Source organism: Monopterus albus, unplaced genomic scaffold (assembly GCF_001952655.1).
Source record: "Monopterus albus unplaced genomic scaffold, M_albus_1.0 scaffold3.1, whole genome shotgun sequence".
In the NCBI taxonomy this organism is placed as follows: domain Eukaryota; kingdom Metazoa; phylum Chordata; class Actinopteri; order Synbranchiformes; family Synbranchidae; genus Monopterus; species Monopterus albus.
Window position 1 is genome coordinate 9,512 of NW_018127883.1, and position 18,154 is coordinate 27,665.

At 39.6% G+C, this 18,154-nt stretch overlaps 3 protein-coding genes across 4 annotated transcripts in view; 2 read left to right on the plus strand and 1 right to left on the minus strand.

The window, feature by feature from the left end:
* The window catches only part of polh (polymerase (DNA directed), eta), a 4,276-nt gene extending 1,552 nt beyond the window's left edge, over positions 1-2,724 (plus strand). The window contains exons 4-10 of the mRNA XM_020596890.1: positions 1-21; positions 127-230; positions 365-484; positions 800-921; positions 1,031-1,098; positions 1,239-1,411; positions 1,561-2,724. The exon at positions 1-21 is cut by the window's left edge and continues 158 nt beyond it. Of these exons, the coding sequence (XP_020452546.1) occupies positions 1-21; positions 127-230; positions 365-484; positions 800-921; positions 1,031-1,098; positions 1,239-1,411; positions 1,561-2,524 (1,572 nt within the window). The 3' untranslated portion in view covers positions 2,525-2,724. The remainder of the gene's footprint in view (positions 22-126; positions 231-364; positions 485-799; positions 922-1,030; positions 1,099-1,238; positions 1,412-1,560) is intronic.
* Positions 2,725-3,443: 719 nt separating this feature from the next.
* On the minus strand, positions 3,444-13,537 carry gtpbp2a (GTP binding protein 2a). 2 transcript variants are annotated; one of them, XM_020602620.1, is made up of 12 exons: positions 13,058-13,535; positions 11,985-12,011; positions 11,369-11,553; positions 10,661-10,769; positions 10,352-10,549; positions 9,626-9,800; positions 7,608-7,827; positions 7,363-7,498; positions 7,001-7,059; positions 6,728-6,899; positions 5,627-5,791; positions 3,444-5,449 (listed from the first exon to the last, which is right to left on the minus strand). In XM_020602620.1, the coding sequence occupies exons 1-12, from the start codon at positions 13,256-13,258 to the stop codon at positions 5,267-5,269; spliced, it is 1,830 nt and encodes a 609-aa protein (XP_020458276.1). In that variant the 5' UTR covers positions 13,259-13,535; the 3' UTR covers positions 3,444-5,266. The 2 variants fall into 2 exon arrangements, with proteins under 2 accessions (XP_020458276.1, XP_020458287.1); XM_020602631.1 differs by lacking the exons at positions 3,444-5,449; positions 5,627-5,791 and adding an exon at positions 5,815-6,417 and having other exon boundaries at positions 13,058-13,537.
* Positions 13,538-15,033: 1,496 nt separating this feature from the next.
* On the plus strand, positions 15,034-17,326 carry LOC109962354 (otoraplin). The gene is made up of 4 exons (XM_020604021.1): positions 15,034-15,210; positions 15,339-15,478; positions 15,594-15,704; positions 16,350-17,326. The coding sequence occupies exons 1-4, from the start codon at positions 15,057-15,059 to the stop codon at positions 16,371-16,373; spliced, it is 429 nt and encodes a 142-aa protein (XP_020459677.1). The 5' UTR covers positions 15,034-15,056; the 3' UTR covers positions 16,374-17,326.
* Positions 17,327-18,154: the final 828 nt, after the last annotated feature.

Consider the following 18,154-nt stretch of genomic DNA (forward strand, 5'->3'; position numbering starts at 1 on the left):
GCAGGGATATCACACAATAAGGTAGGACAACCTTTCATTGTTTTATTCCTATAAATACAGTGCTAGTGCAGAACTTTAAAGAAATTATCTGTGCTATGTCCACAGTTTAATGTCTGTTCTTTCCAGGTCCTGGCCAAACTAGCCTGTGGTCTGAACAAACCTAACCGACAAACTGTTCTGCCTTTGAACTCTGTTGCTGAACTTTTCAAGTCTCTACCCATCAACAAGATGTGAGTTCACAGTGTTACCCTGCCATAAAGAATTTATTCATCATAAATTACACTTGTATTTTGACAGAGACGGGAAAAACAGACGTTGACCGACAGTATAATGTACTCTTCTATTGCTTATTTCATCCTTGCAGCCGTAATCTAGGGGGTAAGCTGGGTGTCTCCATTGCAGAAACTCTGGGAATAGAGAACATGGGAGATCTGACTCGTTTCTCTCAAGCACAACTGGAACAGCACTTTGGAGAAAAAACAGGGTAAGACAAGTTCAGTTTTCATTAGAAGTCAAAAGTCTTGTATTTATTTTGTCAGGCGTCATCATAATTTTATGTAGATGTGATACTTTAATTACAATGTCTTAATATAGTCATTACATGGCTGCCCAAATAAATATCTTTTTAACTTGTCACCTGTTGTCACTGGTCACAGTATGTGTGATGCCACATGGTCATAACATAAAACCAAGCTCAGGGCAAAGGTTTCCTACAGTAATAAACAGAACTTAAAAACTTAGTGTTTTATTTATGCTTGTCCAGGAACTGTATTTACCACTGAATGTCTCTGCTTTGCAGCCAGTGGCTGTATGACTTGTGTCGGGGGATTGACTTTGAAGCAGTGAAACCTAGACAGCTTCCCAAGTCCATCGGCTGCAGTAAAAACTTCCCAGGGAAGACATCCCTGGGCACGTGCAGGCCACTGTCTCTGCTTCCCCTGTTGTTATATCAGGGTTTGAAAACTGTTACTCAATCAGAGAATGTATTTTACTGTAATTTAACAATAATTATAGTTACTAACTGCTCTGTAGGTACAGCACTGGCTTCATCAACTGGCCCTTGAGTTGGAGGAGCGGCTAACGAAAGACAGAGAACTGGTGAGTAAAAGTTTGTGGTTTTCTTTTTTTCATTTCCCTTATTAACCACTTCCTCTACTGTGTCACACTGATATCATATACCATGAATGCTGTATAACTGTGTTTCACATGAGTACTTATCATTTCTGACCATGTAACAGAATGGTCGAGTGGCTAAGTTGCTGACAGTTGGTGTACGTCAGCTAGGGGATAAGCGGCCAACCAGCTTCTCTCGCTGTTGTGGCTTAGCGCGATACGAAGCGACCAAAATATCCAGTGACAGCTTTGCCATTATCAAGAGTCTCAACACAGCTGGAAACCACCAGGCAGCATGGTAATTAGAATGTCTTGTTGCATGTTTGATGTGACCCCCCCCCTCGCGACCCCGTTCAGGGACTAAGCGGTAGAAGATGAACGAATGAATGAATGGTTCAAGGAATGTGGTGTCATTTATAACACTCTTTTCTTGCATCATATCCACAGGACTCCACCCCTCACCCTGCTTCAACTCTCTGCTAGCAAATTCAGTGATGCTCCATCAACAGGGAGGATAACTGGTTTCCTTTCCAATGATGTAATTTCCACACAGAGCCTTTTTTCCACCACTCAGTCCTCCACCCAGTCTCAACTGAAAAACGCCGCAGCATTAAAGCAGCCTGGCACTATTCAGTCCTTCTTTCAAAAAGTAGCTGAGAAACAAAAGCAGAAGGTAACAAAAGAAGAAGAGGAGGAGGAGGATGAAGATAGAGGATCTACAGTAATTCTCCCATCTTCCTCCTCTCACAAAACCTCTGCAACTGCACATCAGCTGGAGACTGGTACCAAATGCCCTGTCTCTCCCTTCACACTTCCTTCTCACTCCAAAACTGGATCATCCATTTCCTCTTTCTTCCATAAGAAGAATCTTGAAAGAAGCTCACACATCTCAGCCTCGAAACCGAACAAGCATGAAACAATACATACATCTGGGCCTGTTGTAAAAGAAGACTCTGGAGACCCTGTTGTTGTTGTTTCAGACCAACAGGCAAATCATAGCTCAAAGTTTACATCACACCAGTCTCCCTGTGAAGAGTTAAGGGATGAACTGGACATTGGTCCGGCGGTAAATCAACGTCCTCTCGCTGTGACCAGAGAAGACATTTTAAACTGTGAACGATGTGGCCAGGAGGTTTTGGTCTGGGAAATACCTGAACACAATGACTATCACTTTGCCTTGGACATCCAGAATTCACTCTCTTCATCCACAGGTTCAGAGGCTGTCTCTGTCTCTTCCTCTACTGTCTCCTCTCCCTCCTCTGCATCTCCTCTCAGAGTAGGAGCAGCAGGCACAGCTCAGACTTCCCGGGGAAAAACAAAAACCAGAGGCCAGTCAGGACCCCAACCGAAAAGACCTCGGTCTCAAGGTGGAAGCACGGGTACCTTGGATTCTTTTTTTAGGAAAAACTAAAGAAATACTGTAAATGCTGCATTTTTAAATGAAATAAATTACACATATGTGAAGACAATGTGATTGCAACAGGCTATATAAAAAGACATTTTAAATGATCAGTGTTATTGAGCTTTAGCATATGCGCAAATTAAAGGAAGCTTTTGTTTCACATATGCCTTGTAAAGGCAATATTTTTAAGTGATTATTTTGTAAACTTGATTATATTAAATATACTTTTTACAAGCTACAGTAGTGTATATTGTGTTGTAATATTCCAGTGTGCCAGCAGATGCCACTAGTCAGTTGCAGCTTTGACCCAAATGTTGGTCTTTTGTAAGACAAGACTATCCAGTATATTTTAAAAACTTAAATACAAATGGTATGTGCACGCACATAATTGCAGTTAGATTTGTTTGTTGTCAGATGTGACCATAACAGCAATCCCACTGACAGTATGGCCTAGAGATTTAAGTTGCTGTAAAGCAAACAAAACAAAGGAAATCAAAAACTTTTCTTTAACATTACTAACTTGTGTAGAGCCATGGATTGTTAGACCTTTAACATGATTCTCAATAAGAGCAATTTCACTATTAAGAGCTGTGTCAGTGTCTTCTACAGTTGTGAACCCATTGTTCTGTCATGCAAGAGCAGTGACTGACAGCTCAGTGCTTAAATTACTCTTGCCTCGTCTTGCATCAGCTGAGGAGGCAATAAGGAGGAGCAGTACCAGGGAAATGAAACAAAGCTTTGAAAAACTCCGATTTTGCATAATGAGTCATGGATTTGTCATGTGAGCCAGTAAACAAAACACTGGGTGTGTGATGACATGGGTGAAAGCACAGTGTCACTTTCTCTTTTACATAAAACACAACAAAACTACTTCCTGATAAAGAGATGATAAAAGTTTTATTCATGTACAACATAATACACAGTCTGTACATAAATATTGCATTTTACCCAGATAATGACAAAAATACGACACTTGAAAAGAAAAATAGGTCTTCAATGGGATTTGAAAAAGATAAGAACAATATGAAAAATGGGTTTGAATCAACTGTAAAATCTGGAACTACTAGAAATCTAAAAAATATACCTCAAATGCGTTAAAATGAACTTTAACACCTGATATAAACTCTTAAAGGATACAACTATTTTGGTTGATATATGTTTCTCTCTTTGAGTACGCACAAACTGCATAACAATAATGTGCAACAAAACGGCACATTTCAGTTGTCCTCTACATCACTGATGTCAGTCGGACAACAATGTAGAAATCAAATCAAACATGCAACAAGACAGGTGATAAGGCCAACAGCAGCCTTGAACAAAGTAGCAATTACCATTCATTTTCAAAGTCATCTAGATATCAAAAACCATTTCTAATAGTAGCACCAACTTATTTGCTCTTACTAAGTTGTACAACTTTGGGGTGTAATGGAACATTATTCAAATGCAGTTCCATTAGGCACTGTGTTAACCTCGAAAGTTTGTGACATCAGTAACATATAAAACAGATGACACCAAATACGTCTCACACATACACACACACACACACACAACTGCTTTTAAACAAAGCTACATTAGTAGGCAGCTTCGCATACTATATAATGCATAATCAAAAATCTCTTTGGGAGAAGCACACCCTTGTCTCGTTCTCCTCAAATTCGCCCCTTTTCCTCCCAAGTCAGCAATGGAAGCCTTCACTGCAGTGGTTCTATAAGAGTGGAATGCTGTCCAATACTATGCTGTACAATACAATATCTACTCTGACCTGAGATGCAAAAGCACCTGAAAGATAGGTAGCAAAATCACCACCATCTCACTGCACTATTGTGAGGCATTATTTGTGAATAAAAAACATAATTCTCAGACAAATGTGCCCATAATTGATTACCAATGTGAATTAGCTGACATACAAACAAACTGGGTCAAGTTCTAACATTGCATACCTCTTCTATTACCATCATAAAGTGCCTTCATCAGCAGTCTAGCTTGAGGCAGGATTGTTTAGCTTATATACAGCTGTTAAGCTGCATCTGAGACCCACAAATGTATCACATTGCTTTTACTACCTCACATAATTGGTTAGCTAAGGAAATAATATTTAAGAGTACTGAAATGCAGTGAAATCAGAGTCTTATCCTTAACAGTGAGGCACTATTCTGGCAGAGACAAGCTGCTGTGGGGCAATGAAACAGTGACATTGGTGAGATCAGTTACACCTTACAGTTCAAGCACCTCATACTTGCAACTGTGGAATTTGTAAAAGATTATCTGTCAAAGGTATATCAACCTTGACATGTATGTTCCAGTGCAAGTGTGTGTGCATCTTTCTGTGTTAGTGCATTTAGGTGTAAACTGTGTAAGCAGCATGTCAACGTAGATGCGAGAAAGCCTAGCTGCCACTTATTTAACTGTGCACTGCAACTAATGCTTGTTTTGACACTTAGGTAGAAGTTGCTGTGAAGGTGGTTGAGGGGTTTCCTGTTATCAGAGCCAATGAAAAGCAACACTCTTTAAACCTCAACTCCAGAAAGCAGGCTAAAATATCAACAGTTATTTAAAAGGCTGAAGAGGGAGAATAAGGAAGATGTTGACAACAAGGCTTTGGAACACGGTGATAAACCAACAGAAACCTGTGAAAGGGATTTACTGTGCAGGGAAAAGGGAAGAGTAGCCTTTGGAGAAAGCTGGAGGTGGTTTATAAAGCACCTTTTGTGGGTCAGGACAGTGGTTTCTGTTGTGGTCCCCTAAAAAACTTTAGGCCTCCTCGTTCTCGTTTTGGGATGGCCGGTACTGGGTGATGGGTTGCAACTTGGTGACGTGGCCGATGCCTTTGGTCACACCCTCTCTGAAGAGCACCTTAGCACCCACTTTCAGGTATTCTGGGTGCTTGATGAACTTGAAGAGAACCACTGCCTTCTCCCCAGTTCTCAGCTCCTCCTGTGGTGCAGTGATGTGTCATAAAAACAGGAATAGAAGAGAGATAGCATTAAAAATAAACCAAATGTAAGATTAGTCTAAAATAATCTCCTTAAGGCAACATATTGAATATAACAAACCCAGGCGTAGAGAACAACTTTTAAACAGGAGCACCTTTAGCTCAGTGGATGAACTAACCTTGCCATATACAGCTTCCACTGTGGCTGTCTGTCTCACATTGCCAATGTGCACAGTAACCTGGAAGCCCTTGTGGAAGGTCTTAGCATGGAAGAGAAGCACAATTTCAGCCTCAAACATCCAGCAGATGGTAGGATCCATCTCTGGACTCACCATGACCATGCCCTGTAAATTTAAAAACACATGGATATTGAGTATGCATAGTTTTAACATTCTGTATAACATGATAAAATATATTTTGTTGTACCAGCCTACTTAATATTAGAAATACTGTATATACCGAATGTTAGAAACCTTTGAGTTGTCTGCCACACTGATGATAGCTGCTCATGCTAACTCGTCTATTTTTTCCATAAGAATCAGCAATAAAGTATTAGATCTGACCTTTATTTTCATTAAAACACAAAGACAACACCCTTCCTATAAAGACAGATACTGGCAAGCAGTATTCATAGTTTTCATGTGATGTCACATTCTTATAGGACCACCCAAATGAACCAAAATCTTACTGCCTTTCACTACTGCTCTAGAATACCTACTACAGTGACCCTGAACCTAGCAACAACATTAGGTAGCCAATTAGCACTCACCTTTGCTCTGACAATAAAGAATTTCTTGTCTTTCACTGTAGCTGTCTGAAGGGGAGGTTATATATAAACACTGCAGGGCAGAGATTGCAGCAGAGCAGGCACAAGGTTGAAGTCTGCACTCTGGCTGCAGTCACATAAAATTCTTCACGAAGGTTTGTGCAGCAGTGTGGCCATATTTATTTGTGTTTTAGAATGTGACCACTGTGAAACAACATACAAAAAAAAACAACAAACAAAACATTTTTTGTCTCTCTGGCTCATTGCTTTGTTTTGCTAGTGCTGCTCCATCTCTTAATTCACATGGAGGGGGGGGTCTACAAGAACCTGAATAGAACAACCAAAAAATTTACAGGATTGAGTTGCACTTCCACTTCAAGTGTCCAGTGTGGGCTGCCATGTTAGAAGGGTTTTTTTTGCCCTCTGGGGCTCTGTGCCAGTCATGTGACTGAAAACTAAGAATAGAGAAAAAGTAACCGTGTGACAAATTTGGCACAAATATTAAGTGTCTGACCTTGCGTAGCAGTGAACGGTCAAAGTTGCCCAGGGCGAGTGTGGCAGCCTGGCCAGCCCGGAGTACCCTGCATGCCGACCGATTCCTTTGAATGCTCCCAACTGTCAGCTTGTGGAACTGGCCCGAGTCTGTGGGCCCTACTACAAGATGATCTCCCTCACGACAAATACCACTGCGTGATCAAAGAGGATAGTGGGTCAGAGAGAATCCATGTCAAACAAAACATAAATGCAAGATTAATGGAACATGAAGTAAGCTTTTCAACACACTCACCTGTACAGAGTACCTCCCACCACAGTCCCCACCTCTGGCACTGTGTAGATCTCATCCACCTGTAATGATGCACACTGCTGTCTATTTACATTGCATGTGGGCATGTATGTACTGCGGCTGTGGCTCCTAACCGGAGGGTTGGTGGTTCAAATCCTGACTTCTCCAGTTCACATGTCAAAGTGTCCTTGGGCAAGACACTGAACCCCAAGTTGGAGTGTGTGAATGTTTGTGTGTACAAATGGGTGAAAAATAGTGTAAAAGCACTTTGAGTGAGCTTCACTGCACAGAAAAACGCTATACAAGTATAAGACCATTTACCATATGCCAACTGCGTGCATAAACAAACTTCATCTCAGACCTACCTGAAACTCGGTTAGCTGCTGCATAAGCTCCTCCTGTTCCTTGCTGTTGCTGAGAGGAGGGATGATATTGAAGAAGACCTTGAGCAAGTCTAGACTCTCTCCAGACACACTGGACAAGGTGAAGATAGGAGTGATGCTGGCAGGGAGAGCACAAGCACGAGATGAGGACACACAGACAACGCAACTGTTCTAAATCATAGAGGGTGCAAAACAGATACTCATTTAATAATGTACATGTTTCATACTTGGGTGATTGTGCAAACTGCTGTGCTGCTGTGACGGCATCGTCTGTACTATCTACCACCATGGGCACCTTGTTGCAGCCCGGTTGTTTCAAGACACGCTCCAACTGCCGCACTGTGCGCTCCACAGTGGCCCGCGTACAAAGGTCCACTTTACTGATGACAATGAAAATGGGCACCTTCAGGGCCATGGCAAGACCAAGATGCTCCCGTGTTGTACCAGCTGGAAAAGAATGAAAAGGAGAGAAGTTATGCCCTTGGAGTGTTTTCGCCACATCAGTTTTCACATGCAAGCATACAAAGGCAATGTTTATCTGATGCATTCAATATGATGCTTTTATCCAGAGCCATTTACTTAAGACAACCATTAGCAGATGACACAATTCTGATACACACAATATTGTCTCAGGTAGAATCAAACCTATGAACATCCATGTACAGAAATAACATTATTCAGACAGTACTTCGTATGATACTACTGCATCAGGTAGGGACAAGAAACAGCGTACAAACATACTGGCTGTGCTCTTGGTGGACCCTGTTTCTTTGTAAATAAAGCTGGTATGAGAAAGAGATACTGTACGTCTCGGTTCACATATACGTCTCTACTTGGTCTATATCATCATCAGGGAATTCATGAGTACTGATCCACAACACACACCGACAGGCTGACAGAGCCTGGAATACCCTGACCCCTCATCAACTAAGCAGTGGATTGTTTTGCTAGTTGTGTATATGGATGTACATTCATGGTTATAACTTATTTTCACTGAATCCAAGGTAGCAATGCAGAAGAATATGCAAATTCCCTTGTCCTATGTAAAGGTAGTGATAAATTAAGTGTTGAAGTGTTTAATAAATAATCTCAGAATGATACAAGATGAGTACCAGCCCTTTGCCTTTTGGCTTGTAAAAGCTACAACGCTTACACAGATCCATTACTTCGTTTCATAATTAAAGCTGTAGCTCTAGGGTTTCAGATGGTATGTCCCTATTCTGTGTGTAAGGTTGCTAAGGTGTTCCTTAATCTTGCCTTCTTTTAGAATGGACACCCACACATACGCAGCAATACCTTCAGCACAAGTACAGAAATTTAAGCATAATACATAGGAATTAAAGAATATTACAATGTTTAGGCTTGAAAAATGTGCAGCACTGCAAGATGTGCATTATTGCTAGATTTCTACCAAAAAAACAAAAAAAAAACAAATCAGCAATTGTCTTTGCCCATTTCATTTCTCCTCTGCGGTGTAGTTAATGGCTCAGTTTTTTTTTTTATTTCATATCCAATTTTGTTTACAGCCTTTTGCAACATCAGCAGCTTCTTTTACTACCTGTAATAACCTCAGCAGGGTTTGAACCAGAGTGCTAAGTAACAAGCGCTGTCTCAGGTTTCATCTGTGTCTCCTCGCCATTTGCAAAAGGATGGACGTGTAGGTAAATGTCACTGGTAGTCAGCCTAAATGTTTCCATTTCAAAAAAAAAAAAAGACAGAAATTGATGAGCCTTACTTCGAGACAAAAGGTGAGCACCTGCAAATACTTGGGGTATAACTTCAGGTGATTGTCAAGGGATATGTCCTTTTTGTAAAGTCAGTAAGGATGACATAAACAGCGGCCTACTGACCAAATTGCAAGTACTTGGTTTACCAAATCAATGAGATGAAGAGCAGAGCTACTTCAGGCATGTTAGGAATGGATGGTATCTGAGATATTTTGGAACTTGCAGTGGTAGGCAGGGACACGGAGGAGGGGTAAAATGACTCTGGTCTGTTACATAAGCTCAGTCTGCAATATGTTAAGCCACAGAGGGTCAAATCCACTACAATGTGTACACAAACATAGGCTTGTTGTCAGGCTACCAGCCTGTGGCCCTGTGACAGATCCACTTTCAACTTGGCTTATCTGATTAACCAAATGTTTGGGTAAAGTGTAAAAAGCAGCTACCTATTAGTTGACATACAATTATGCTTAAGGTCCTACTAAATCAGTAGAACGTGAAATTTAGAAAAGAATACTAACCAATGCCAGTATTTGCGCTGACGACCAGCATAGCGAAATCTGGACAGTAGCTGGTGAGGCCAAAGATGGTGGTCTTCAAGTACTTGTGGTGACCCGCCAGATCGATGAATGTGATCATTTTAGAGGCACTCTCACAAATCTCCTCTGCTGTACGAGACTCGCTGTAATTCACAACCTAGGAGAAGAAGTAATTATATCTCGAGTCATGATAAACATTACTTAAAGAAAAAAAGCACAGCCATGGTGCCTTCTGATGTTCTTAGTATGGCTCTGCCTATACCTCCTGACCACTGCTGCTACTGTGTTTCAGCTAATGTTCAGTTACCTACTGATGCTCCTGTCACATCTTTATGAAATCACATAATCTGTGTTTGTATTTGTTCAAGCAGTTCTTTACTATGTAGGGCCATGTGGCATCAGACACATTCCTGGTCTAAACTGAGAAAGCTGTGGTGTCCACATTTTTATAACCTTGCTCAAGTCTTAATTAGAAATCACAGATGTAATCATTTTTGTTGCTGTTATCACAGCTGAAGTGACTTTCACTCACTTTAATTATAAATAAGGTAACATACTCTACACCTGAACTGTAAGATAACTTCCATAATGTGGTACAATTTTAAATCATTTAACATTGTATTATTTTTAAGTACAGGAGTGTACAGTTTTTTTTGTATACATGCACTAGTGAACACATCATTTATTTGGTGCTGGATCTTTTCTCACCTCTCCTTTACTGTTGAAACCAAGAATCTCAAAGCTGATGCTTGAAGTTCGTCCAGTCTGAATCTCATGAAGATGTCTGAAGAGGTTGAGCCTCGCTCTTCCCCGTCCATTGTCAAGCTCACCTTGTGTCAGAACACCCAGCAGGGTGGACTTGCCCGAGTCCACATTACCCAGTACGGCTACTCGCAGGTCTAAGAACTGGAGGAAAAGAACCAAGGAAATTTTTTTTCCAAAAACTGCTGAGAATTTAAAAATAAATAGATCAGCAACAACCAAGATAAATCATGCCTTCCCAGTAACCTCGCTAACCTGCTGATCATCTGGCACCTTGCGAATGAGAACTTCAGCAATCTTTCGAGGCACATCAGAGTCATAGTCCACCTCTTGCTCTCGAAGAACAGTGATATCAGCTCCAATTCTGTCATACAAAAAAACCCAACTATATTAAAGTGTGGTGTTTGAATTCCTGAAGGACAAAATTTATCTTCTGTGTCTTGATCATGTGGGGGCGGCACCAGCCGTTGAGAAGTACCACAGAACTCATGGTGTCAGTGTAGTATTACTAGCTGGCAACATGAAACCCATTATTTTAACCTCTCTTCAGAAGACCAAGGGAGAGACTCATTTTCAAATGTTGTTGCAGTGAAATTATAGATAAAAAGCCAATGCTGAACGTGTAAGGATGTTCCCTCGGTTCAATGTGTCAGACAATCACATGTATTGATGAGCCAGCTCTGTTGAAGACAGAGCTCAGCCCCCCTCAGTCCTGGGTAAAAGCAGGACCGGCTGAGGCCCAAGTCAGCACAATTACCCCCTGCTACTAGGAAGTGATGGAAACAGAGGTCAACCTGTGCCCGCTCGACCCTACACAATTAAAGCATACTGAACCATGCTGGTGGAAAAACACTATTTGGTAAGAAGGACTACTAAAATAACTAACTGCCAAGCTAGGATAAAATAGGTAATGCCTTAATAAAAAAAATAAATAAAAAAACTAAAAAAAAACTTAAGACTTACTTCTCTGCCAACCTGTGGAGCGTCTTCAGTGATGCCGTCATATCTTCCTCTGACAATCCCACCAGCATGCCATTATCCTCAACACCAATCTGATAAACAGCTTCACCTCTACCCTCCTGCAGTCGCCATTTCATTTGTGTTGCCAGGTGCTCAAAGCGGTACTGCGTTGGGTTCACTAGCTTCAGCTAGACATGGAAAATATTTTAGACATCAGTGTTCAACTGAAGCCTAGAGACTGTGAAAAGTTAAATAAGTCTAATTTAGTGGGTGAAGAATTCTGCAAATTAGTAACGTTTCAAAGCACTGCTGCAGGACTGAGGCAATACAAGTCTATGTGGGTGTGACAGGGAGGGGAAGCAGCTCTCTAGTAACAGAATGCTCTCACTATTCTACTGTGGTGTTGGTTTTCCAAGGTAACCCCGTGAGACTGCACTGATATATCTGACATATACCTACGATACATATAACGGACAGCTCACAATAATAATGACTGACCTATAACATCCACAATCATGTTATGAGGAGGCAGAAATTACCATGATCTGTTCGTTGCGATGTTGTCATATGAAACAACTAGCTCACACCTTCTATGAAACATGACAGCTAGTTTACTTACCTTGTACTCTATATTTCCCTCTTCAGCCTGAGAAAGAAGGATGGAAAAAAGAAAGACAGAGACAGAACATGAACAACAGCTGTCAGACTGCAAAAAAGTGAGAAAAGGGGCTGTGGATTTGTTAAAATACAAACAAAAGCAGTCTAACTTCACTAGCACTACTGTGAATTGCTATACAAACTGACTAACTGTTTACTTAATACTTTTTGACACGGTATTAGACAAAGCACATGAGTGTGGTGGGCAAAAATCAGAAATGCATATTAACAGTTATAAAAGCTACAGTAGAGAAAGACTGGTTACATCCTGGGGATCATATGAGACTACAACTAAAGCTATGGATTATGTTGAGATTAACATACTTCATTACTGTTGTGACGATACTGCTCATTTCTTTAAACTCAAGAGAAAGCTGCATTTAAAAACTTATTTTAATATTAAAATCCAATTTAATCCTCAATTCAAAACTACACTGTGTGATGTGTAGTTTGAGGTCAAAACACTTATTATAAATTTCTGAGAAAATAAAGATTATGTTGACTTTCGAGTGACTTGAAGTTTAGTTTTGGTTAACTAGCGTTATAATAGGCTACAGCTAACATAATATGCGTTAAATGATCCCAGTGCTCTTTTATTATCGTTTAATAACACGGTCCTTTGTTGAGTGAATGTCAGGGACTCTTCCGCTAGCTAGCCAGACACTAGCCAGCTAAAGGAAGCCGATTATAAATTTAAAAAACACACTCGACTACTATTAAAATACTGTGAACAGCAAATTGCACGATAATAACAAACGTGAGCTTGCTAATGTTAGCCGAATATAACAACGTATCGGTAACGTAACGTATCGTTACATCACCAACGTATCGTTACGTTACCGATTAGCTACGTGTCACTACAAGTTCAAAGATGACTTAGGGTACGACAGATAATTCCGATGACAGGAAATGCAATGGAATATCTAACATAACATTTATTAGTTACACACTGCAACATGCAAACAAACGCTAATTAGTATACAACACTGTTAGTAGTAAATAATATTAGCTTGTTTATGCTAATATTAGCCTTACCTCTGGAGGTAGATATGGGGTGTTGTTGCTTGGTTTGAAGTTGCGAGAGAATCGAGTCTTTGATTTCTTGATGTTCTTTGTACAAGCTTTTTTGGCCACTACCCCATAGCCATTCCCCGACTTCACGTTGGACGCAACACCTTGAGATCCACAACTGTGTCCATTTCCTGAGCCAAATAACTCCGTTACCCGCGCATCCATCAGCAACTTTGGGACCTATCTTGTTACCTAGCTTCCCACTACCTGGCTAAATATGATGAAATATTACTAAAATATACCTCTGGCTAGACATACAGGTGTTTATATTTGGGTAAAATTAGCCTTCTAGTGGGAGCTTGAAGACCCTTAAATAATAGCAAAGCGCTAACATCACCAAACTCCTCAAAGCGAACAACAACAGCACCAACTGAGCCTGGCTTTCAGTTTACAGCGTGCACACGTCACAACCCTTAGGGGTTTGTTCGATTTAAATAACTGGATGGCGCAAGTGAGCGGCGTTCTTTGTGTTCTGACTTTTATGAGATCGTCTGCAGGGTTTTTAAAACCCCGCTCACCTAGCTACAGAGGTCCGAACACAAACATACCCAGAGACCCAGTTTTGCAGTGCTTTGCGTCAGACGAGAAAAGGAAATAATACAGACTATCTGTTTACAACGAGAGGGCTTATTGTTTAGGCCTACAAAAATGATGCAACAAGATCGCAAAATGTGTCATCTAGATTATTTGCATTAAGAGACTTTAGAATTTTCCTACAGTTGCCCATAATGTGGTAAAAGTACATGCACATAATAACATTCCGGCTAAAACATGACAACACAGACAGCAACAAATAATACCAAATCTATTTTTTTCCAATAAAGTTTTTGCATTATTATTTCACCAACAAAGCTCACAGTGTGATAATACAGATTTTTCATTTTTGCCACATTTCTTTCACTTTTATATACTCTTAAAACTAAAGCCAATTTCTCAACACTGAGGTTATGCTGCCTTGTCCACCAGTGCAATGCTTCTAAACAGTTGTCTTCTAGTCAATTAAACAATATTGCAGTGGTGTTGCCCCATGAAATTCCTCACAAAAATCAGATCGTCAATGCTTTTTCACTTGACAAAACAAAGACTTGACTGATGGAATCTCTTACAGTAACACAACTAGGGGACAAGAACGCCATCAAGTGCTGGGTTTTAAACATGACTCCCATATCGGTCCAGTGGATTTGTTGAGGCACTGAAGAGTACACTGAGGGCTGCAATGCAAACTTTTACTAAGTTTAAAGTTAAGTCGGTCACAGTTTCTGACAGAATTTGAGTGGTTCTCACTGTGTATAACTATTAATCTGTGTAAGCATTTCCTGATATTGTAGACTATTTGAAAATGGTGGGTTTAATAAATTAGTTGAACAGATTTTCTTTGTAAATCTGTTAAAGTTATGTCCAGATTATAAATTTTAACTGGACCCATTTCTCACTAGCATGCTTCATTACATACAGTATATACATTACATTTGCTCCTGTTGTTCCAGTCTCTTGACAATCAAAAATGAATGTAAGTTAGACTAAAAACTTAATAACTCACCTCAACATTTCTTTTTTACATTTTATGGCCTATATTTTATGCTTTTAGTTTCATAAAATACCAAAAGGTAATACCGTACACTGCTTGTGCATAGGTAATTTTAATCAGCTCCAAAGGGCTCTTTTTCAAAAACCTACTGAAAGAACAACTTGCCATATTTTAACAAATAAACTTGTTGTTTTACAGACGTCAGAGCACCCAGCTTATACGAATTGTGACTGCTTGCTCCTGCAAAGTGCCTGAGAGTTGAGTCAATGCAGTCAGCTAACTCCCATGTGGGAAATGAATAGTTTCAGAATGCAGCATTTCTGAAACTCAACACTGATTGGCCAGGCAACCTCTGATGTACGGGATCAGCCCATTCTGTCCTGGCTGAGAGAATTGTTTTGGGATTTTTAAAACCTTAAGTTCCTTCACATCTGCATGCACAACCAACACTCTCTTGGTTCTGCTCCTTTGATCAGTATGAATTATCCATTAATGATTCTGCTCTGTGTAGGACTCCTACACCAGACCTGCGTTGTCCGTCTGGATAAACTGGCAGACAGCAAGATTTGTGGAGATGCAGAATGCTCATGTAAGTCACACCAATAAGGAGGTACCTGAATAAATATGTGCTGTATCATATCCTGACATTAAAATGATCCAATAACATGTATGTGCTTGATAACTTTTCAATATGTTTTTGCTGTGCTTGTCGATCAGATGTTCTCTCCCTGGCCACAGCCTTGGATGACTTTGTAGCTCCTGACTGCAGATTCATCAACATCAAGAAGAATCAGAAGGTCTATGTGTATTCTAAACTCATACCAGAAGAGGGCGCCGGAGACTTCTGGTCTGGAAGTGTATGTGCATATTTGTTACATATGATTTAGCAGAGCAGTACAAACCTGCAATCAGTTAGGCATAGCGGATGTGCAGCAGTTGTGATAAATGTGAGATTTTTATTTCCCCTGGCAGGTTTACAGTGAGCGGTATGTGGACCAGTTGGGTATCATTGGATATTTCCCTGCAACTGTGGTGAAGGAGATTCACACATTTAAGGAAGGCACAGTTACAATTCCCACATCTGTGAGTGTATTTGTCTCTTTTGTAGGACAATATCTGAGTTGAATACTTTCAAGTCTTTTAATCACTTTTCATTTTCTGGTGTAGTAAATGGTCATCAAAGGTGGAAAGTACATTTAGTCAAGTACTGTAATTAAGTATGATTTTGAGGTATCAGTACTTTACACAAGTATTTACATTTGCTGCTTTTCATATTACAACTTCACTACATTTCAGAGAAAAATATTGTACTTTGTACTCACTACATTTATTTGATGATCTTTGTTACTATTTTTCAGAATGAGATTAATAAAGCAAAACACAATATAATAAGACTTAATTGATCCCCAATGGGAAATTCACAGGCACTTCAGCAGTATGTAAAGCACTTCATATTATAAGCATATAAAGTACAGTGTATTTAAAACTTGCTCCTCCTTTACTAGCTGCAACGTTAAAGTGATGAACACAATAATACATCAATAATTATAATCCAATAATATAATACACATTCATGTGAACTATAACATTCTACTTTTACCTTTATTTTACACTGTGGTATTGCAACTTTTATTTAAGTAAAGAATCTGAGTACTTTTTCCACCACTGGTGGTGATTAACAGTCATCTAATTTTATTCTTTTTCTGTTTTGTTTTGCCTTTATTTCAGGACATGGACTTCTATTGTTATTAAGTCTTGCTTTCAGCAATTGAGGCTTTTATGAAGGAGAGCAGACAGTTCTACTTTGGAGCCTGTGTGACAGACTATGTGCCATTATGTCCAGTTTGTCGACTTCAGCTGGAATAAAAACCTGGACACTCTCAGCTCCACGTAGACCACATTCTAACACTTCTGCTTTTGAGCCAGCTAGTCCTGTCTTGCATTGTCTTAACAAGAGACTTTGCTCAGTAAAAGCTTTATCAGTCAGTTATGTCAGTTTGATTTTTGGAAAGATAAACTTTGTTTTCCAGATTGCTAATTTGACTCTTCAGGTTTAGTAATTGCAATTTCATGGTATATTTCTGCTGGCACATCTGTTAACTTGCTTTGAATTAGTAAAACTGGAAAGTAACAACGGTGAGGATTTGTTTTGTAGGTAGTCATTAATCTACAAAACAAATAGCTTATTTAGCATTCGGTGTCTGAGTATTCCATGTATTTAGTGAGGATGCTTAATTTCCTTATATGTAAGACAGAAATGATTTGAATTGCACTAATTTAGCAGACTTTATTTAGACTGATGCACCTGCAGCTTTGCTAAAAGCTCTGTTTGATGTGTCATGTGGCTCTGAAATATATCAGTGCTCCAGGCCAGACATCTCTGAAACTCATAAGGTCTGCTTAATACCACTTACTGTCATGTAATTTGACCTTTAAAACTTTGATTTTAACTGTGATCTAGTTAGATTTAATTTATGGCCCATGTGTTTTTATGTTTCCAACAGTCTAAAATGAGATATGACATTATAATTCCCCTATGAGGACAAAGCCTGTATATATTTGAATCTCTTTTGGACCGCTTTTCAATCACCAGGATCTTTTTTTCTGCATTACAGTACCTAACCAGATATAGTGGTGAATGTAAAATCTCAGTCAAACGTACCCCTATGGATTAACAAACCTAAAGATATTTAATTTTAATAAAGGAAGGCAGAAGAAGGAAGGCTCCTTTTAATTTCTCTGCCATCTCAGCAAGTGCATGACTGCTGATTTGCAAAACCACTACAAACAAGCAACTTTTATTTGTTTATTTCTGCCTGACCTAAGGCATTCTTAGGCTTACAAGTTTAGGAAATAGGGCTGTCACATATTGTGATCAATATCTGGTTCCCTTCTCAGCCCAGATCAATACAAACCTGTTTCAAATGTGGACATCTACCACAAAATGTCACTCAGTAATGGCACATGTCTCTGAGGGGTCTGTTAAAGCAGGGACAATGTCAGAAGAGAAGAGAAGAGAAGAGAAGAGAAGAGAAGACTAAGTATTTGGTATTTTTGGAAATAATTTCAGTTCAAAAAAATAGCATTTCTCCCTCTCTCACTATGAGGTCCTATTGGAATGAAATAGACTCTATTACATTGTATCTTCAGAGGAACTTAATGCTGAATGCAATGGTTATTCTGAACAATTGTTCCAAAGAAGTGAAAGGCTCAGCATCTGTTCAGCTGATTGCTAGTTGTACAGCAGCTTCAGAAGGTATTCAGAGCTTTTGCACATTTTATGATGCAGGTTTAGTTTTAAATCAAACAAATTCCTTTTTGTTCACCAGTCTGTGTATTCAATAATCCATAATAACAATGTGAAAATGTGTTACTACCATTTTTTTTTTCAATTTTAAAATCAAAAACTGAATTCTGTCATTCACAGAAGTATCCACACCTTTGTAGAAGCCCCTTTGCACAAGATTTGGGCCCATTCTTCCTGATAGAGCCTCTCAAGCTACATCAGATTGGACGGGAAATGCCTATGAACT